Below are 22,974 nucleotides of genomic sequence, written 5' to 3'. Positions count from 1 at the left end.
CCTCTTCCCCCAAATCGGGTTCCCTCTTCGCCTCCAGTTCTCTGTTCAAAAGGGTCACCTCCTCAGATTGATATCCCTGAACCCTCAGTTGAAAGTAATTCCCCCTGAACCCTTGGTTGGAGGAACAATTACTTTCTGGTTGCTAGTTACAATAGTCAGAGTAACTCCCTATTATGGCCGTGAGAGCATTACACTCGGATCCCACTTTAGGGGAGTGTAGTTGGCTGGCCACCTCCAACTGCCCCATCTTTAGGTCCACTGCAGTATTCCCATCTGAGGCTGCCCAAAGTCCATGACAGAGCAAGGTGGGGGTCCTAGACCTGGCTGTTTCTGCCCAAGGCAGGATTTGTCTAATGAGCAGTATTTACTGGGGAGTAGGGAAAGGGAGCCCCGTAGGCCTGGTTAAGACTTTCTCAGAGTCACACCATAGTCTGAGACTCTTCCTACACAATTCTCTCTCCTTCCCCGGGTGTCAGAGTTGCATCCCCTTTGAAAGTTCACCCCATCTCTTCCTGTTCCCATCTCACCTTTATCCTTCACAGGCATTTCCCCCAATAAATCTCTTGTGCCTAACCCTGTTTTGGAGTTTGCTTCTCAGAAGACCTGAACTGGTGTATTCTCTTGTAAAACACTTTGTTTCTTTATCTTCAGAGCACTTACAACTATTTTTAATTGTATCATGTTTAATTGCTCCGCTTACCTACTTATTTAACATCTCTCTTCTACCACTGCCCCTAACCCAACATAGTAAATCTTGTTTACCACTTCACTCCCAGTGCTAAGAGCATTATCTGGTTCATGACAGGTCTTTAATAGTTGAGTGAAAGAATCAGTGGTTCAGAAGGTTAGATTTATACTCTAAATCCAGCTCTTCCTCTTTATTTGTTTACTATGGGCATTTATGTGCTAGTGATTGGAGATAAAACAGTAAACTAAAGAGATAAATTCTCTGCTCTTTTGAATTTATGTGCTAGTGAGAGAAGGCAGGGAGTAAACAAGTCACAAAAATATGCGTGTGATGTGATAAGTTATAAAGAAATGGCAGTGCATAGTCAAGGAATGAAGAGTGACAGGTGGGTGGGTAAGCAATATATCTCCCTTTTAAGATGCCACTTAACTGAGACTGGACTGATGTATGAGCCAAGCAGATATCTAGAGGAAGAGTGTTCCAGGCAGGGTGAACAGAAGTACAAAAGTCCCATGACAAGTGTGTTTGGCAAGTTCAAAGAGTAGCCTGCATGTTAGTGAGGCTGAATCACTGAAGGCAAGGAGAATGGTAGGAAGTAATATTGAGTGTAAAAAAGTGAGCCTGATAAACCAGCAAATCTTTGTCGTCATAAGAACTTGAGGTGGGAGTTTTCTCTAAGTAAGGTGGAAAGTGAATGGATGGCTAGTTCCATGTAAAGAATGATCATTCTGAAAGGATGACTGTTTGCTGGGTAGAAAATAGGCGGGGATAAGGGGCAGAGACAGAGGGACAAGAAAGCAGGCTATTGTGAAATTGCATCGATCTCTCAAACTGGGATATATCAGTGGATGGTGATATTTGGCCAAATTCTGAATGTATATGAAGGCAGACTATACAGGATTTCCTCAGGGGGCTGAGAGGAAGGGAGGAATCAAAGATGGTGCCAGCTTTGTGGCCTGAGTAAATGGAAGGGCAGAACTGCTGATCACTCTGTTTTCCTCCAGTCAAGCTGCTGTGCAGGTACAGACACAGATAAGCTAGGAGTTGATTTAACCAAATTTGAGGTTTTTCTGTTGAATTCAATGGTGTGGTTTTCTGGGAGGTATCTGCAAAGCAATGATTATCCTGGTACAAGTTGCATAAGTTGCTTAAGGAGAGAAATGATCACACGACAAGACATAAGGGACAGGGATAAGGCATATGGGCAATGGATGGAAGGTGGGTGGATTGAAGAATTGATGGTGATGACATTTCAGAGAGCATAAGATGGAAAAATCAGAGGTAGAGATCAGAAAGTGGGACAGCCACGTTCCTTCCTTGCGGTGGTAACAATTTCCTTTTCTACCCCTGCCTAGTATTTGGGAAGAAGAGTCATGGCTTAAAGGAAACAATAGCATATCCCAAACCTACCTCTCCGTCTACTATCCCATGTGTCTACCATTCTTCGTGGTTAAACATTCTGGAAAATGTCCTCATTAATCTCTGCATTCTCAGTATTTTCCTCCTTGTTGATTTTACATGGTATGGCTTACTCACTGCAGTACATCAAAGTGCTTTAGTTCATTTGCCAACCATCTCCTGTTGAAATGATAGGCTCATAGGAACCCAGGATTATTGGGATCTTGCTGATGATCAGATTCAACATACTCACTTTTATAGGTAGGGATATTTTAAAGCATATTAGTTAAGGGACTTTCAAAGACAGATACCCAGTTGATAATAGAGCTTTGAATTGCTCCAAGGTTATTTGATTACCTGCTTAGAGCGTCTTCTAGCATAATACTATTTCCAATTCTCTTTTCTTTATTCTTGTCCCTGGGAGTATTTTCGATGCATTTGAAATACTCTATTACCTCTGTCTTTTTTTTCTTAAACATCTTCCACCTTTACTTATGTACTGTTATATTCCTCAATGCCCTTGGCCTCATGGACAATGACTCAAGATGTACCCTCTTCAGTAAGAAATTAAGTGTCCTAATTGGCATCATGTTCACATGTGCTCACAAATGAGTCTGTTGGTTGAAGTCACTGCCTCTTTTCTCTCATGTTTTCCCTCTTCTTTTCCCGTTCCTTTCTGTCATGGCCACTGTCTGTGAAGCTAAGCGGGGGAGCCTGAGTGTTGCCAGTAGCACAGTGCCCATTGGCAGCATGTGAACATCCATACCCAAGTGCTGTCTCTATAAGCTTTCAGTTCATCAGCGCGCTGGTGCCTGAGCAGCGGTATGTTCTACACAGACGACGGCCTTATCATTTTCTCTGCCCCACGGTGCTGTAAGTTGCAAACCAAAGGGTGCTGCTTGTCTTTTAGAGTCTTTCAGTAATTATTCCATGAGCTCTTCATATTTCAATATTTGCCCAGATTCTCACATCTCTAATAAAAATGGTTTTGTTTTGGGGTTTTTCTAACTATAGACAGGTATGGATGCCATGCTAACCCCTCTATTCTGTGTGTATAACCTGTCCCCAAACCAGACTCTTCTTAGCAGAACTCTCAATGTAAACAATGGAAATGTGTCCACATGTCACATCTGCTTCCAACTTAGTTAGACAAAGATACACACTGCCTTTTCTATTGTCTCTTTTTGTCTCCTCTTACCCTGGTGCCGTGTGTGTGTGTGTGTGTGTGTGTGTATACACATCAGATTGTCCTGACTCTCTCCTTCTTTGGTTCCTCCATATCCTCACACTAATCCATCCACACACTAAGCCAACATGTCTCACACAAACTCTCCTTTCCCACTTTTGCTTGTGTATTGATGGCAGGATGAGTAAGAAAGGAAGTTGGAGGCCAGAAGGAGTTTCTGAATTTTAATATCAGTTCTCACACTAATTCAACTTCTGAATGATATGGAATCACAAGGCTGTAAGGGATTTCAAAGGCATCACTCTCTAGATCTTCTAGATCACCCAGTCTAGATTTTTACATTTTGCTGCTGCTGCTGCTAAGTCGCTTCAGTCGTGTCTGACTCTGTGCGACCCCATAGATGGCAGCCCACCTGGCTCCCCCGTCCCTGGGATTCTCCAGGCAAGAACACTGGAGTGGGTTGCCATTTCCTTCTCCAATGCAGGAAAGTGAAAAGTGAAAGTGAAGTCGCTTTTACATCTTAGTTGAATATAAATGAATTTCTGAGGTTCCTTATTTCCTTTTGGGGAAATTATCCACTTTTTTTTTTTTTTTCACTTCAAGGTACAATTTATTGGCTTTCTTCCAATAGTTCTTAAATCTACCACCTTGAATCCAGACAGAAAATGTCTGTTGCCTCTGGTTTATGACATTTCTTCAGTCATTCATAAAGAACTATCATGCCATTTTGTATCTTCTCATTGCTGCATTAAATATCCCCAGTTTCTTTGATTATTCCTTATGACACAGTTTGGAGTTACTTTAAGACCTAGATGCTCTCAGCTGAATGTATCCCATTTCATCTTTTAACATTGTCTCTAATTCTCTTAACATGTGATCATAAGTTGTTATTCAGCAGTAAAAAAAAGTATGAAGTATGAAACATGCTACAACATGGATGATCCTTGAAAATTTTATACTAAGTGAAAGAAGGCAGTGACAAAAGACCATGTATATGATTCCTTTTATATAAAATGTCCTGAATGGGTAATCTATAGGGACAGAAAGTAGATTATTGATTGCCTAGGACTGGGGGTAGGAGGGACAGTGGAAAGATTGGGGGATAATGGCTTTAGGGCATGGGGTTTCTTTTGGGGGTTATGAAAATGTTCTATTAGAATTGATTGTTGTGATGGCACACAACTCTGCAAGAATACTAGAGCCATTGAATTATATACTTTTAGCGGATAAAATAAATGCAGTGTGAATTATATCTTAGTATAGTTGTTTAAAACATGATGGCCAGAAGGTAAAACAGTACTCTGAAGTAGATTGCTTTAACCTCTGTATTTCAGTTTCACTCTCTATAAAATAAATGAGTTGATACTATCTGTCCCACCTGCTTGATGAGGTTGTTGAATCATGTTTTTCAATGTCATACTTATGTAAATTATTAATTTGAATGATTTTTATCACCTTATATCTGGACTACTAACAAAATCCTCTTGCTGGTAACACGATTTGTTAGGTGAAATGAAGTGAAGTAGCTCAGTCGTGTCCAGCTCTTTGCCACCCCATGGACTGTAGCCCACCAAGCTCCTCTGTCCATAGAATTCTCCAGGCAAGAGTACTGGAGTGGGCTGCCATTTCTTCCTCCAGGGGATATTCCCACCCCAGGGATTGAACCCGGGTCTCCCGCATTGCAGTCAGACACTTTACCCTCTGAGCTACCAGGGAAGCCCATTTGTTTTGTTAAGTAAAATCCTTTATTTCCATCATATACTTTGCACTTAACTCTTTTAACTGGTTATTCCTCTTAAACAAAACATACCCTGTTATGAAGTGAAAGTTTGTGTCCCTGCCCCTGCCACTCACATGTTGAAGCCCTCACTCCAGTATGACAGAATTTGGAGGCGGGGCCTTTGGCAGGTTATGGGTGAGGGGGTCCCATGATGGGATTAATGTCCTTATAAGAAGAGTTAGAGAGATTAGAGCTCTTTCTCTCTACAGGTGAGAGCACAGCAAGAAGGTAGCCATCTGAAATCTAGAAGCAGAGTCCTCAACAGGAAACTAAATTGGCTGGTACTTTGATCCTGGACTTCCCAGCCTCCAGAGCTGTGAGAAATAAATTCCTATTGTTAGCACACACTGATGTGTGCTAAGATGCTTCAATCGAAAGACTCACAGATAATACAAAATGGAAATATGCAAACACTATGTTGAAAACTCACTCTGTCAACTTTAATTCCAGAGTTTCTGATGAACATCAACATTTAGACTGCCAAGAAATACAAAGAGGGTAAAGATGATTCATTATAATTCAAAGCTTGCTCCTTTTTGCTGATATCTTACAAAAGACCATAGGAAAAGTTGAGGCAGTTCTTGAAATGGCAGTTCTTGAGCCTGGCATGTTTGACTACTGCAGAACAGGAAAGGGCATGTCCAATTAGGAGGAAACTGGCAATCTCTCCCAGGCCCCAGGCCCCAGGCCTTCCTTAGGAGACCCACTCTAAGGCTATCCTTCCTGTAGCATCAGCTCAGCCTTACCTTCTTGGAAAATTCAAGCCCAGTTTTTTTAACAAACTTTTTATTTTTAGAAAACAAGACTTATAGATGGTTGCTCTTTGGTTTCTGTTAGAGCAATTTCCTAATATAACACATCAAAGAAGACGTTTTTCTTTGCTACCAACCCAATCTTATAATCAACCAACATTTCCTGTGATATCTGTAAGGAAAAGTGTAGTAGTGCAAGTGACAGAGACCAGATCTTAAACCTATGCTCATTGATGACATGGAATTCATCAATGGGTGAGATGCCTCCAATGGCCACAGATTCCCCCAGACCAGGTAAAGCTGGAAGGATGGAGGATAGTGTGGATCAATTCCATCTCATTTTATGGGTGAGGAAGCCAAAGCCTGCAATAAGGAATGACATGCCCACTGGCTTCTGATTTACTAACATGGTCATGAATATTGGTGCAGAACTTGGCTTGGAAGCTTCTATGTAGTCCCAGAGGAGGTCAGTTACGGTGAGGAGCAGGTTTGTGTGGGTGTGTTGGTTCTTATTTTAAAAATATACTCTTTGATTCTTTGTCTCACATTTTCTCAGGTTTGAGGAAATCCTTCAAAATGTTTTCTGCTTGTGGAAAGGAACGTGAAAATGGATGGTAGGAGGGAGGAGAGAAGAAAAAAAAAAAAGGAAGAAAGTTGACCTCTTGTCCTCCCCGGACTTTTATGTTCCGCACTTGACCTGTTCTGCTTTCTCCATGGCTCCATTCCCGAACCAGCTCGCTCTATCTCCCACCGCCATGAAGGCCAGCTGACACGGGTTTGCATTTTGAAAACCCTCGCGCGCCCGCCCGAGCTGGGCATGCTCAAACGCCCAGGACTGGTTTTTTTTCGGTTTCCAACTTTGGCAGCTCTCCCACCCGCACCCCAAGGGGCAGGTCCGCACACATCCCTGGGTGTGAGTAAACGGGAAGAAATTATCACACTCTCGAGTAGGAAGCCAGGTAGGGAAATTCCCCGAGAGGTTTGGGGCTCCGGGGGCGCTTCCCAGGGGCGCGCGCGCGGGTGGCCGGCCCTCGCGGGCTGTGCGGCGCCGGGGTCCGCGGCAGCGCGGGCGCGCGCGCTCATCCGAGGGGGCGAGGTCCGAGGGCTCGTGCGCGGGCGCGCGCTCTGGGAGTGGTCGCGGGGCGGCGGGCGGGGCGGGCAGGGGCGGGGACGCGGCGGCGCGCGGACGCCTCGCCGAGCTGGGCTTCTTAGAGGCTGCAGCGCGGCCACCAGTAGGAGGCCGCTGGTAGCTGTTCCCAGAGCCTAGGAACCTGGTCTTAGGGGGCGCCTAGGGAGGCGAGGAGTAGAGCCTGACTGTAGAAAAGAGCTGCGCGCTGCTGCTCGCCCTTCGGCGGAGAGCGCTGCCCTCGCTCAGTTTCGGAAGGAGGTAGGGGTGGCGTGGCCGGCGTCAGGAGGAATTCGAACGCCTGCATCCAGAAAGAAAGAATTCACCTGTGTTTCGAGGCAGCGCGCCGGACTTCGAGGGAGCGGCAGCCAGCTTTCGCTCCTGGCACAATGGGCTGTACGCTGAGCGCCGAGGACAAGGCGGCGGTGGAGCGGAGTAAGATGATCGACCGGAACCTCCGCGAGGATGGCGAGAAGGCGGCGCGCGAGGTCAAGCTGCTGCTGCTCGGTAAGAGCGGCCGGGCCCGGTTGGGAGCCTGGTGGGCCTGGAACCCGGGGGTCGGGCGGCAGAGCCGTGCGCGGCTGTGCTGGGCTCTTTGGGGTTGGGAAACCCGGAGGGGAAGTGCCAAAGCGGCGGAGGGCGCATCGTGTAGGGTCCGAGGATGGTTTCGGAGCGCGAGCTTGTGCGGCGCAGAGCTGAGGCGGGGGCCCCTCTCCTCCCTTTCTCTTTGCTCCCTTGGCCGCGGAGAACTCGCCGGTGGCGCGGCAAGACTTCACTCGCGTGCCTGGTGTGAAATTTCACCAGGAGCCCAGGAGCGGTTCGCAGGGAAGCCCCCTTCTTTTAAGTTAGCTCAGCTTTATGAAAATGAAAGGGCATTCACGAAAAATAAAGAAAAGCACCCCCCCGCGCTAAAACCCTGCGTACAAGGCATCGTATCGCGGTTGTGGTTTCCTCGAGGATGTCAAGAGTGCCACGTTTTGTGAAATCAGTGCACCTTTTGTGGGGCCTCCTTAGGGTTGAATTATGTCTTTTTGGTGAACTTCTTATGGCGACTCAGTAAGGGTTAAAGAAGCACTGATTACAGGGGAAGTAGGCTATGCTGGATGCTGGATTTTTTTTAATACTGTGGGGACATGGGAACCACCAAAGTTGGGTAACATTGGCTTCAGTAAAACCGATGTGAAAGGTGTGAATGGGTCACACGGGACAACAGGATTCTCCTCTGCTGCCAAGGCTTCTGATGAATGAGATTTGCCAGGTCGACGCAAGGCTTTTATTTGTTCTTAGTATTGTTCTGGTGGTGAAACGCTCTGCGGAGGTCTTTTCCAGTTGTTTGAAGGAAGGGAACGTGAAAACAGTAATCCAGGATTTTGATTGAGGGATACATTTGGAAAATATTCACAGTTTAAGATTTTTGATGTGTGAGTTAGGATTTTCTTTTGTTTGCCCCGCCCCGCAAACACACCACACCACCCTACCTATAGGTAGCGAAGTAGGTGAAAGATTTCTTAGAATCTTTATTTGCACTGCAGCGACTGCTTTTATTTTTGTAACAGTTATAATAAAATAAATACTATTGCACAAGCCTATTTTCAGTAAGCTTCTGTTTCATTGGTTTAATGACTGCAGGAAAAATGGTGGGGTTTTTTCTCCATTACTAGTAGGCTTAGAAGCTGCAAACTTGGCATGACTAAAAGTAATAATGATCCGAGTCATTCTGCAAGTAAACTGTGAAATAACTTTGCATTTTAGAGACCTGGTGGTTTTTCCACACCTCCCCCTACCCAAAGTAAATCTTTCTCAGTTCATACTGTTTACCTAAGTTTTTACATTAAAAAGAAATAGTCTTTTGAGGAAGGCAATATATTTTTAGTATCTTGAACACAGAAGGAACATACCTTGGTATGGAAACATATAGGTGCTCCTCTTTCAAATGGAATGTGCTTGAGACAAAAATGGAAAAAGGATTGAAAAGTTCTCTTCCAGCAGTTTGTGCACTCCTGCTCTGATGTATTATTTCAGTGTATTGTGTGACGCTCAGTTTGAGTCAGCCATCCACCATGTTTGTTTAAAGGCTTGAAAAATGAGTCCTCTGGTATGGTAATATGCTTTAAATAGATGTCTATTAGAAATGGACAAGGATAAGGGCCCAAGGAGTTGGTGTTTGCTTATATTCAGAAGAGACCAGTATTTCTCAAACTTAGCACTATTGGCATTTTGGATGGAGTATCTCTTTGTTGTGCAAGCTGTGTTGTGCCTTACAGGAAGCTTAGCAGAATCTTTGGCCTCCAACTAATGTCTCAGGTATCTCCCAAACATGCCCTAGGGGCAAGTTTAATCTCAGCTGAGAGTGGCTCTTCTAGACTGAAAAATATATACTGAATTTGTAGGGTAGAACCTGAATTTGGATCTCTACCATGAACTGTAGTGAGAGCTCTGAGGGAGGTGTAGCAGAGTTATGATTTTCAGAAGAAATTAAGGAGTTTTGTTTCTCCATACCAATAACATTAGAAAGCTTTCAAAATGACTTAAAATCTTTAGGTAGCTAAATTTTTTCAGCTCTCTTTTCTAGCTTTAGTCTTGTGCTGTTCCCACACCCTTTCTCTGTAGAAATCCCATCACAGCATCATATTATTGGCCCAACATTCCTCCTTGTCTGTCTTACTCCCATCCTACCCTCTACCCTTTTGCCCAGAATTCCAACATTCTAGTTCCTTTAAACAGAATGTTGGCTTATTCTTGGAATGTTTGAAAAAATATTTCTTTTTCCTAGTTTGACTTTAGCAGTAAAGTGTTGACCTTTGGTTCTTTTGGGGATTTTTTTTTTTTTTAGTTCTTAGTGTGTAAAGAGCTCAATTAAATCATTCCATGTAAAACGCAGCAACTGAATCATCTAGAAATGTAAGATGGTGTCTAGGTAACCTATAACCAATGTCAATTCCATTTACATCAGGCTTTCTTTCTGTTTATTTCTTTTTCTCATCAAATGATTTTTTTTTTTAAGGCATAAAACACCTAAGGTACCTTTAAGATGGTGTAGTAAATAGTCCATTATATTTCATTTTTTGTTAAGGCAAGAATTATATTTTAGACATGTGGTTGAGAGATTCAGGTATAAGACACATCAGTAAAAAGTTTTTGGTACTGGATGTCTATGTTATTGGGAACAAATGTATGTATTTTAAACTCAGAGGTATTTCACTGTCCTTACTAGGAGCAGTGAATTAGGCCTTACAAAACAGAGGACCTAGTCTAATTGACCTAAAGAAAATTAGGTCAGGGTTTAAGTGGTTCGACCTTTTAGATTTAGCTTTCAGGCTTTAGTATTAGAGTGGTAATCCTAAAGAAACTTATTTTAATAATGAAAGTTTTCTTTCCATTATATGTGACTGTCTCAAGGGAAAATCTTATTGTTACATCTTTGAGGATGTTATGACTTACCATCATCATTAAACCTGTTTCAGTGAGACTATATTGTACATATGGGTACTTATTATATATTTTATGATAATTTTCAATGATATATGAGGGTAGAAAATATGCCAATAAAATTTGTACAAATTGTTTTAAAATGATTTGATTCTGAAACTTTGAGCTGTTATTCTCACTCCACCCATTATCCTTCCCTCCACCAGAGTCATCCCCACAAACAAACAAATACAAATCCACACCTTTTATCTCCTTTAGCTTCTTAAAATGAGGTGAGGAACTGCATTTCTTCTACTTGGTGAATATTTTTCCATTCCTGCCACCCACGAGCTATTTGAGAAACTATACTGTTCATCGCTTTGCTTTCTTTAAACTTTCCCGTGACTCCTCTAGTTGAGAAATTATGGCATTGCAGGACTTCTGATTTTGCATTGCTTTAGCTATTTCCTTAGAGTTGGCTCAGGATCTCAGATGTCAGAAAGTTCCTTGAGTGAGTGAGTGGATCTGGTATTTCAACAGAGGTTGTTTCTCTCTTCCTCACCTGCTTTATATTAGCAGTTACTGTAATAGAAGCCACAGGTGGTGGTGATGTGTGTTTTGAAAGTGCTGATGTTTCTGTATCTTCTCTTTTTCATTCTCATTTTTTATAGTTCAGGTTCTGCTCTGCCTCTGGCAGCCCAGTTGCAGTAGACTTTCCTGCCTTTGCTCTTCATTCACCTCTAGCCTACAGTAGGTATCATGCTAACTCCAGAAAACCATTCTTGACGTCTCCTTTGCCTGTAAAATAGAAGCTTTCTTGTAGACCTAGCTTCCCCCTGTCCTTGCGCTCTTTTCCTCAGGGCACCATTCTTCTCCAAAGAGGAATGCTTGGCATATGGTGAAGCATATTTGCACTCTGGCTTCCAGCATGATTTCGCTTTATGCCCTGTCCGCTTCCCAAACTATTGTGAGACTTCAGGAACAGGATCTTTGTAAGTCGTCCTGACAACCCTTTTATTTTGTCAAGTCCATATTTAGTTCTTAATTATGTTAATATCTTGTGTAGGACTAGAATTCACCTGGAATATAAACCTTATACTTTGCCATTTTTAGTATTGATGGGAATGTAAACAGAAAGGAAACAGTAAAAGTAAATGACAACCAAATAAGTGCATGGTATCTAAAAGCAAGTTGATTGGTTTAATAATTTTTTTTTTAATAAGAACTTTTCACAGTCATTATGTTTATTTGACATGTTAGGTAAATTCAAGAAAATGACAATGGATACCTGAGGAGGGTCTTTTATGTTGTTATAGTGTAGTATTATTCCTTAAAGAATTTTCTTTTATTAAACCTAGATCTCATTTTTTTACTCTTTATTTTTGGACTCTTAGCTATAAAGAACATGAAATTAATTTATCAGTGATAGAAAATTAGTTCAGTTCAGTCACTCAGTCGTGTCTGACTCTGCGACCCCATGGACTGCAGCATGCCAGGCCTCCCTGTCCATAACCAACTCCCGGAGCCTCCTCAAACTCATGTCCATTGAGTTGGCAAAACCATCCAACCGTCTGGTCCTCTGTCATCCCCTTCTCCTCCCGCCCTCAATCTTTCTCAGCATCAGGGTCTTTTCAGAGAGTCAGTTCTTTGCATCAGGTGGCCAAAGTATTGGAGCTTCAGCATCAGTCCTTCCAGTGAATATTCAGGACTGATTTCCTTTAGCATTGACTGGTTGGATCTCCAAGGAACTCTCAAGGGTCTTCTCCAACACCACAGTTCAAAAGCATCAATTCTTGGGCACTCAGCTTTCTTCACAGTCCAACTCTCACATCCATACATAACTACTGGAAAAACCATAGCTTTGACTAGACAGACCTTTGTTGGCAAAGTAAAGTCTCTGCTTTTTAATATGCTGTCCAGGTTGGTCATAGCTTTGCTTCCAAGGAGCAAGCTGCTTTTAATTTCATGGCTGCAGTCACCATCTGCAGTGATTTTGGAGCCCCCCAAAATAAAGTCTGTCACTGTTTCCATTGTTTCCCCAATTATTTACCATGAAGTGATGGGAACAGATGCCATGATCTTAATTTTCTGAATGTTCAGTTTTAAGCCAACTATTTCATTCTCCTCTTTCACTTTTCATCATGAGGCCATTTAGTTCCTCTTTGCTTTCTGTCATAAGGGTGGCATCATCTGCATATCTGAGGTTATTGGTATTTCTCCCAGCAATCTTGATTCCAGCTTGTGCTTCATCTACCCTGGCATTTCACATGATGTACTCTGCATATAAGTTGAATAAGCAGGGTGACAATATACAGCCTTGACACACTCCTCTCCCTATTTGGAACCAGTCTGTTCTATGTCCAGTTCCAACTGTTGCTTCCTGACCTGCATACAGATTTCTCAGGAGGCAGGTCTGGTATTCCCATCTCTAGAAGAATTTTTCACAGTTTGTTGTGATCCACACAGTCAAAGGCTTTGGCGTAGTCAATAAAGCAGAAATAGATGTTTTTCTGGACCTCTCTTGCTTTTTCCATGATCCAGCAGATGTTGGCAATTTGATCTCTTGTTCCTCTACCTTTTCTAAATCCAGCTTGAACATCTGGACATTCACAGTTCACATACTGTTGAAGCCTATCTAGAAGAATTGTGAGGATTAGTTTGCTAGTGTGAGATGAGTGCAATTGTGTAGTAGTTTGAGCATTCTTTGGCATTGCCTTTCTTTGGAATTGGAATGAAAACTGACTTTTTCCAGTCCTGTGGCCACTGCTGAGTTTTCCAAATTTGCTGGCATATTGAGTGCAGCACTTTCACAGCATCATCTTTCAGGATTTGAAATAGCTCAACTGGAATTCCATCACCTCCAGTAGCTTTGTTCATAATGATGCTTCCTAAGGCCCACTTGTCTTCACATTCCAGAATGTCTGGCTCTAGGTGAATGATCACACCATCATGGTTATCTGGGTCATGAAGATCTTTTTTGTATAGTTCTGTGTATTTTTGCCACCTCTTCTTAATATCTTCTGCTTCTGTTAGGTCCATACCATTTCTGTCCTTTATTGAGCCCATGTTTGCATGAAATGTTCCCTTAGTATCTCTCATTTTCTTGAAGAGATCTCTGTAGTATTTCCCATTCTATTATTTTTCTCTATTTCTTTGCACTGATCACTGAAGAAGGCCTTCTTATCTCTCCTTGCTATTCTTTGGAACTCTGTATTCAAATATGATACCCAAATTATAGGATGTGGTGGAAGATGTTATTTAAACCTTGAAAAGAGTGCTATGATTTTTAAGACAACAATTGAGTGTCCAACCACAATCTTAATTTGTATTTTGTTATGCACTTGTCTCTGCCTTGGAAAATTCAGTATACCACAAATTTACATGGGAGGACCTGATGTATTTGTCATATTTCTAAGTCATGTATTTTTTGGTCACATGTTCTGGCTTGTAGTGACCCAGTGTCTGACATCCTAGAGTGTGACACTGGTGAAACTGGATCCCAGATGGCATTTGAGTTGAATAAGCTAAAGTCAACACCTGATTTTGTAATGCTTAGGCTGCATTCTGTTATAATTTGTTAAATGCTACTTTAAAACTTTAACAGAAGTGGGGCTAAAAATCCTAACAGAAATGAGACAAAAATAATTTTAAAATGAACGTTGATTACCACAAAATTAGTGGCTTAAAACAATGCACAGTTTGTTACCTTTACATTTCTGTAGGTCAGAGCCTTATACCAAACTCAAGTCAAGATGTTGTTAGGGCTGCTTTTTTTTTGGAGGTTGTGGGAGAGAATCCAACCTCTGTCTAGAGAGACTACCTGCTTTCTTTGGCTCATGGCCTCGTCTTCATCTTCAAAGCCAGCAGTGGCTAGTTGAGGCTTTCTCATGTAGCGTGACTCTCTTGTCTCCCTCCTTCACCTGTAAGGACCTTTGTGATCACTTTGGGCCCACCCCAATAATCCAGGATAACAGACTTATCTGAAGCTGAGTCTTGAATCACATCTGCAAAGTTCCTTGTTTTGCAGGATAACATGCTAATAGATTCCAGGGACTGGGGGCATGGGCATCTTTGGGGACTGTTATTCTGTCTACTGTAATCTGCCCTCTGGCTCCCAAAGATTCATGTCCATCCCACGTGCAAAAACAGTTGTTGCTCTTCAGTTACCAAGTCGTGTCCAACTCTACACCCTCGTGAACCGCAACACGCCAGGCTTTGGTGTCCTCCAGTGTCTCCCGGAGTTTGCTCAAACTCATGTCCATTGAGGTGGTGATGCCATCCAACCATCTTATCCTCTGTCGCCCTCTTCTTCTCTTGCCCTCAATCTTTCCCAGCATGAAGGAAGGTCTTTTCCAATGAGTCGGCTCTTCGCATCAGGTGACCAAAGTATTGGAGCTTCAGCTTCAGCATCAGTCCTTCCAGTGAATATTCAGGTTTGGTTTCCTTAGGAAATCAAATCAGACTGGTTTGATCTCCTTAAAGTCTCAGCGCCTAATGGCATCAACTGAACACCTGAAATCTCATCCAGATCTCAGAATCTACTTCTGGTATGGGTGAGAATCTTCATATAATTTATACTGGAACCAAATTTCTTTTTATCTGTGAAACTATAAAACACATTATCTGCTCCCAGAATATAGTAAGAATGCACAGCTTATAAAACAGGCATCAGTTCAGTTCAGTCACTCAGTTGTGTCTGACTATTTGCAATCCCATCGACCTCAGCACGGCAGGCTCCCCTGTCCATCACCAACTCCCAGAGCTTTCTCAAACTCATGTGCATCGCGTAGGTGATGCCATCCAACTATCTCATCCTCTGTCGTCCCCTTCTCCTCCTGCCCTCAGTCTTTCCCAGCATCAGGGTCTTTTCCAGTAAGTCAGTTCTTCTTATCAGGTGGCCAAAGTATTGGAGCTTCAGCTTCAACATCAGTCCTTTCAGTGAGTATTCAGGACTGATTTGCTTTAGGATTGACTGGTTTGATCTCTCTGCAGTCCAAGGGCCTCTTAAGAGTCTTCTCCAACACCACAGTTCAGAAATATCAGGATATCAGTAATAGTCATTCTCATTCAAAAAGGGATAAAGTGGAAAGAAAAAGGCCTGCGTATTCGGTCCCATACACTTTGCAAACTACGTTAGGTTTCAAGGCCTACGAACACTCTTGGTGACTATGCTGCACTTTGTGGCCTCTGGACTCCGCCCTTCAATTTTCATCCTTTCTTTTCAAGGAAAGGCAGCACCTTTTTATCAGCCTGTTTCTTGTCTGTATGATGGTGATCTGACAGCATTCTTTCATTTGGTACTTTTTTCCTCTCCCATTTTCCTATAACCAGTAAGAGAAAAACAGGTTGCACCTTCAACAGTTTGCTTGCCAATCTCCTTGTCTAAATATCCAAGTTTATAGTTCACAAGTTCTGCTTTCCACATAACTGCAGGACATAATTCACTTATGCTTTGCCATGAAATAACAAGGGTTCCCTTTCCTCTAGTTTCTAATAATACGTTCCTCCTTTCCATCCAAATCCTCAGCAGCAGCACATGTTAAGTTCACCTGTTTATTGACAGTCTGTTCGTGATGGTATTTAGTTTTCTCTACCATCTTCCTCACTTTCTTCTGAGTCTCACCAGGGGAGCCATTAATATCTGTATTTTAAAAAGCATGTCCAGGCAAATCTTGGCTTTTTTTCCCTGCTTCTCAGAATTCTTTCAGCTTCTACCCATTGCTTAATTCTAAAGCCATTTCCACATTTTTAGTATTTGTTGTAGCAACGCTCTACTTCCAGATACCCTCACTGATATCTCGTGTTTAACTTGGGGAATGCATAATGTTGGTAATTTTATATCCTTTGCTGCTGCTAAGTCACTTCAGTCGTGTCCGACTCTGTGCGACCCATAGACGGCAGCCACCAGGCTCCCCCGTCCCTGGGACTATATCCTTTGGTCCCTTGTAAGTTACTTAACTGTTAGGATAACAGCGAAACCACCAATTTCTGGTGCTTCATATTGAACTTGCGGTATTTCACTTGAGACGTAGTGTGAATGAATAAGACTTTTCCTTTGTTTGCCGCCTCTTCAGTGAAGTTTTTCCGGACCATTCAGTCTAAATTAGTCTTCTTTCCTCTCCCTTCCAAGGTTACACCATTTGGAAATCATCTTGTCCTTTTGCTTTTGTGTTTGCTGCGTCTCTACATGCGGAGCGGTTTCATCAGAGCCGAACCCTGTACAACTTATCACCTACTGAGGTGACACATACTAGTCTTTTCATAAGCATTAATTAAATGAGTAACTAGTTAAATGATTCATTTTGAGTAATAGTCTTTTAAAGGGAAAAAGTCAATATATTATCCTTGTACTTTGGGTAAATTAGTGAATTTTGGCCCATTGTGTGCCTATTTATGTTTAATACCTTGCTGCTGCTGCTGCGTTGCTTCAGTTGTGTCTGACTCTGTGCGACCCCATAGATGGCAGCCCTCTGGGCTCCTCTGTCCCTGGGATTCTCCAGGCAAGAACACTGGAGTGGGTTGCCGTTTCCTTCTCCCATGCATGAAAGTGAAAAGTGAAAGTGAATTTGCTCAGTTGTGCCTGACTGTCTGCGACCCCATGGACTGCAGCCTAGCAGGCTCCTCCGTCCATGGGATTTTCCAGGCAAGAGTACTGGAGTGGGTTGCCATTGCCTTCTCCAATACCTTGCTGCTGCTGCTGCTGCTAAGTCACTTCAGTCGTGTCCGACTCTGTGCGACCCCATAAACGACAGCCCACCAGGCTCCCCCGTTCCTGGGATTCTCCAGGCAAGAACACTGGAGTGGGTTGCCATTTCCTTCTCCAATGCATGAAAGTGAAAAGTGAAAGTGAATTTGTTCAGTTGTGTCCAACTCTTAGCGACCCCATGGACTGCAGCCCACCAGGCTCCTCTGCCCATGGAATTTTCCAGGCAAGAGTACTGGAGTGGGGTGCCATTGCTTTCTCCGAATACATTGCTAGTTAAGAGTAACTAGATAGAACCTACTATGTTATATCTAACAGAGTTCTAAAAAATAACAGAGGACCAAATTCTTGTTACATGATCAGAAGAATATTTTGACTCTTGGTAAGTGGTTGGAGTGAAATGTGATTTTTTATTTGTATATTCTGAATACATTTTTTTAACTGTGTATTTTATATTGAAGTATAACCAATTTACAGTGTTGTGATAGTTTTAGGTGGGCAGCACAGGGACTCAGCCATACATATACATGTATCCATTCTCCCCAAGGTCCCCTCAGGTCCAGGCTGTCACATAACAATGAGCAGAGCTCCCTGTGCTACACAGTAGGTCCTTGTTGTAAACACATTGTTTTTAACAGGATTCTTCACATACTATTTGAATGCTTTGTTTTGAATGCTTTCTCAAAATGCATACAGTCATGCAACAAGACATTAAATATACTCTCACAACCATATCTGTCCTACAGGATGATGCGACTCTGGGTAACTCTGGCTTGCAGGAGCCAGCAGGGGTGCTCAGAAGCTCATCAGTGTGTTCTTTATGCCTTGCTGACCTTCGTCTGGTGAGAATTGTTATTGGTGGCATTTGTTAAGTGTGGTTCATATTTTTGGTATTTTTCCTTAGGTTTGCTAAATCCTTGGGAGAATTTACAGTCTACTTAGGGAAAGAAGATGTATATATAAAGGTAACGCCTCACAATGGAAAATGGGGGAGAAGTGGCAGAAGAGACACTGGGGGCGGGGACTGCTTGTTGATCTTGTGAGATGAGGGTGGATGCGGCATGCATCTCAGAAATCAAGTGGTTACAAGTCTGCCCATTGCCTTCATGTACTTCTGAGGGACTTGTGGATTCTGTCAGCTGTAAGCTTTGTATTGAACCTAAACCTACAATCTAGAAGAGACTTTGCCATCTGTGGTTTACAGTCCTTTTTCCATGTACAAGGACTTCTGTTCCTCCAAGGCTTTGTTGTTGTTGTTCTTGTTCTGTAGGGAGACTCTCCACTTGGGAAAGGTGGTTGACCCAGAACTTGGGCAGTAAAATGTTTTCTTTAAGACCTTGGGCAAGTTAACCAGTTCTGTAAGTCTCAGTTTTCTATAAATTCCAGACGATAAGTATTGCTATCCTATAGGGCTGGGAGAGAAAGTCAGGTAATGTATGTGCAGTACTTAGACCAGTTGTTCATGGCACACACATCTTAATAAGTATTGATATAAACTGTTATTATAAATACTTCAGAGACTCCGTGGAATCAGCCGTCCCTCCCTGCCTCCTTGCAGTTTGATCCATTTATGGTCACAAATATTAAATCTTTTTGTTGACTCTTCTTAGCAAAGGGTGTGTACATAGCTGAAGAAGTATAAAATCAGTTGTAATTACTAGTTTCCAGTGCCACCTCAGCTTTCTTCTGGGACTTGGATTTCTGTTAACAGACTCCCCACTGGGAATAGACCAGCTAAATACCTGTGCTAGGGTAAGAATTCTGTAGAGAGTGAGTTTTGAGTAAATAGAAAATTTTACAAATGATTTAGAGGTAATTTTCTCACCATTTTATTACCCATTCATAGAATAAATGCAGCAGTTTCCTGCAAACTTTCCTTTTATCTTTCTTAAAAATAAAACATAGCTGTTAATATAAATTATGAAACATAATTTGAGTTGATTCAAATGAATATCCCATTTATTACAGAAGTTTATGATTATTTCCCACAAATTTTAGAACTTCTGAAACTTCCTGTATTGCTAACTCAAATAGATTCCTAATAAAACTCCAGAATTAAAATGAATTTACTTTTAAGAGAGAAGCAGTATCTCTTGAAAAGTGGTCATAACCTTGACATAAAAACAATGAAGCATTGAATTTGTTACAGTACTTACGCATTTTAATAATTTTTCAAAGAAGTCCCTTAAGACTTAACCTTGAATTACCTGGAATTGTTCTGTTTACCATGCCTATTTAACCTATTTAAGGTTTCTACCAGATTTTTTTTTTAAATCCTGTACTTATCTAATCTACAATATATTTTTTCTTGTTTGGGCACATGCCTTTTATTTATTTAAAGCAGAACCTGTAAGTAAACCATACAAGATCAATATAATGTAGTGGGAGAAGAAAACTGCCTTCTGATTAGTAGTGTTGAAGTTAATCTTTTGAAGAATAACAGATTTCTATGAAAAATTTGATCCCCTGAGTTTTTACAAACTGAGCACATCAGTGTCCCTAACAACCAGATCAAGGCATACCTGCCAGAGATGTGTTGTGACAGTACAAAGTGCTGATGCTGGTCAGTGGAGTTGCTGGAAATGATGAGATGGTGCTCCCCAACTCAAGGCCAGTGCTCTGCACGGGCTTCAACTCCTTCATCCTCTCTTGGCATACAGGACGGTCCCATCCTCTCTGATTCTGTCATCTTCACACTTCCTTAAAGTCTCCTGTGTCTTGTTCCATAAATATTCTCTAGTCATGCCTGGCATTAAAAGTAATAAAATCCAGATAAAAATTAAAAGTAATAAAATCATATACTCCTTTATAATGTTTCATTCCATATTTTATCATTAAACTTTTCAAAATACTAGGCTATACTCCCATCATTTCCACTTTTAATTCAGTATTTAAGCTGCTTTATGTTTTAAAATTGTGGACTTTTCTAGTGATATCAAATTATTGAAAACTATACAAATGCTCATGGAATGCACACCAATATCTTTTTTAAAGAGATAATGTCGTGTGACTTTGCTTTGTTCACTGAAGTTTCTTTTATAATTAGTTTGGGCGTCTCATTCTAACTTCCACATCTCTTAATCTCTCTCCTGTTTTGGGGGTTTTTTTTTTTTTTCATCCTTTGTTGTGTGCTACTTAGATAATCTTCTAGTTTACTTTCTCAATTCAGTAATAAATTAACGTGCCTTGTAACATAAGTGTTATTTTTTTACTTCTAATGGTGACAATTTTATTTCTAGAAACTTTTTAATCTTTTAAAAAATAGTTTATTACTGTATTTTTTGTCTTAAAAAATCACTTTTATTAATACTAACTTCATAGTCTCTTTGCAGCTACTTGTAGTGTCTTGACTGTATCTCATGGTAAGTAGATTGTACTCTCTTGCAATTTTTTTTGTGTGAGTGTATATTAACCAATACATGGCCTGTGTGAATCCTGGGCACCCTGTATTGCTGCAGTTTTCCTCTCAGTCTTGCGAACTGAGGGCAGAGGACAGGTTTACCTAACATGGTGTTCTAAAACTGGAAGCATCATCGCTCCTCCACTCACTAAACCACTTTCTTCTTCTTCCTGTTTCCTTCTTCTTACTTCCTGTCATCACCAATCCTTCACTTTTTATTTGTTCTCTCACCTAATTAGTCAAAATCACCATTGACTTTATTTTCTAAGTATTTTCCTGCCTTACTTTTTTTTTTTTTTTACCATCCAGCAACCTTGAATTTGAATGTTTATGGTTCCTTTCATTCCTGTGCTCTTTTTTTTCTTTTGCTTCCCTCTACCCTTCACTTACGAGATCTCTGCTTAGGTTGAGAGGTGTGGGTGTGTGTGGGGTGTGTGCGTGTGTGTGTGTGTTCACGTGCGCCTGTGTGTGTGAGCCCCGTGGGGAGGGTCTTCTGGGGATCCTCATTCACTTCCACTGTGCCCGTGAGCCTGGCAGACAGCTGGTTCCCCATCTACTGGCACCCACTGCTGAAGTGGGGATATCGGTGCTGGTCCATTGTGTCTCGTTTTAATCACAGCCAGGACCATCTGCCTCACTGCCGTGGCTGTCCTCTGTCTCTAGTGGTGCTGTGGGCCTCCTGGTCTCCCCCTTCCAGACAGCCCTTTCTTGCAGAGCCAGAATGTGGTAGCCAAGCTGTGAGCCCCCTGAGAGCTCTGCCTTCTCTAGTCACCTCAAGCCTGTGGAAGGTTCTGTGTGGCATCGATGCTGTGGTGATGCCAAGGTGCTGGAGGGAGACAAACTTGCATGTTCTCTCTGCAGAGTCACACCACCAGGCTGCCTGAAGGTGTTGCTGCCTTAGGCGACTTTCTTCCCCCAGGATCCCAAATAGGCCCTTCTTTCTTTAGCAGGCTCTTCTCTGACATCCCATTCATGCCTGAAACGTGGGCTCAAAAAGATGAGTCTAGAGATGACTCCGTACCTCCCTTGTCCCCGTGTGCCTTTTGAGGTTGCTCTCAGACCACTGAGTGCCCTGTGGCTGCCAGGGTTGCAGTCTCTGCCGTGTGATACCTGGAAAGTACGCCATGTGTCTTCACCCATTTCTGTCTTGATGACACTGATGAACCCTTTTCTGCCTCTTTCCCATTATTCATGTAAATGTGAAAGAGAAAAAAAACCAAAAAAATTTTAAAAGATTTCTCACATTACATTCTCTATTGTCCTTTACCTTCCTGCTCTGAAGCTGGTTTTTTTCCGCTACTGTCCTAATTGTGAGTTCTTGCTGCTCCATGTGTGCTCACCTTTATTTTCCTAAAGCAGTTCTTCTTAAACACAAAAAGGTAAGTCGTAATCTTTTAAAATGCAGGTTCTCATTCAGTAGGTCTGGGATGGGATCTGAGTTTCTGCATTTCTCACAAGCTCAGAGGGGATCCCTTGGCTGCTGATCCACAGCCCAGGCCATACTTGGAGAAGCAAATTCCTTGAGTAGGTGATCCTCCTGGATTGTTCCCATTTATCCATTTGTACACATTTTGCAAGACTTATCCTGTCTTTGCCACATTCTTGAAGCCTCCCATAACCTTCTCAATAAAGTATTTAAAAGAGTACTTTGTTCAGAGTAAGCACTCATTATGTTTTATGCATTCACATATATGTGCATGCATGTATAATGCTTGTTGTTGTTTTATTGCTAAGTCATGTCTGACTCTTTTGCAGCCCCATGGACTGTAGCCCACTAGGCTTCTCTATCCATGGGATTTCCCAGGCACGAACACTGGACTGGGTTGCCATTTCCTTCTTCAGGGAATCTTTCCGACCCAGGGATTGAACCCATGTCTCTTGTGTCTCCTTCATTGGCAGGTGAATTCTTTATCTATGAGCCACTAAGGGAGTTCTGTATAATTCTTACCACTTACCATTTTGTTCTCAACTTTTAATGTTAATCTGGAGTCTTGTTTTAGTAGTGCATTTTGAAAGAAACTACTTGATACTATCTTGCATGGAAGCATGCACTTCCTGGAAAGTGATCAAAAACTATAATTAGTGATAATGAATCTTCTGTGTGTTTAGCAAGAATTTTTAAGTGGATTTCTTCTTTTGATGATATAATTGTTCAGGTCAGGTTGCATGTGACCTTATAATTTTTTATGAACATTTTCATCTGGTAAAGTTCATGATGAAATTCCTTTGTTAGAAGTAAAGAAAAGATGGTTATAAAGTCTGAGGAAGTTTATAGCCATTGCCACTTTTATAACCTCAGCTTTCCTAATCTATGTGCACATATAACACATTTCCCCTGCCCTTAAAGGGAGTTCTGGTCTTAGAAAACTTATCTGTCACATTAATGTTTACTGACTTGCACTTACAAAATGTGATTAAATATAGCATAAATGTTCAATGACTTCTGTTTTCATTATAGTATCATTAGCTGGCCGGGCTTACTTTAAGTTAGCTATGACATCTGGTTCTTATGAAACATATGTAAATTCATTCA

At 41.9% G+C, this 22,974-nt stretch overlaps 1 protein-coding gene across 2 annotated transcripts in view; it reads left to right on the top strand.

Moving 5' to 3' along the window:
• Nucleotides 1-6,503: 6,503 nt before the first annotated feature.
• The window catches only part of GNAI1 (G protein subunit alpha i1), a 105,572-nt gene continuing 89,101 nt past the window's right edge, over nt 6,504-22,974 (top strand). The window contains exons 1-2 of one of the 2 annotated variants that reach the window (XM_061413831.1): nt 6,504-6,763; nt 7,273-7,437. In XM_061413831.1, coding sequence (XP_061269815.1) covers nt 6,622-6,763; nt 7,273-7,437 — 307 coding nt within the window. In that variant the 5' untranslated portion in view covers nt 6,504-6,621. Of the gene's footprint in view, nt 6,764-7,268; nt 7,438-22,974 lie in introns of both variants that reach the window. The other variant, XM_061413832.1, reaches the window with a different exon arrangement.

The sequence above is a fragment of the Bos javanicus genome, chromosome 4 (assembly GCF_032452875.1).
Source record: "Bos javanicus breed banteng chromosome 4, ARS-OSU_banteng_1.0, whole genome shotgun sequence".
In the NCBI taxonomy this organism is placed as follows: domain Eukaryota; kingdom Metazoa; phylum Chordata; class Mammalia; order Artiodactyla; family Bovidae; genus Bos; species Bos javanicus.
The sequence above is the reverse complement of the archived record's forward strand: the minus strand, read 5'-3'. Positions and strand labels throughout refer to the sequence as shown.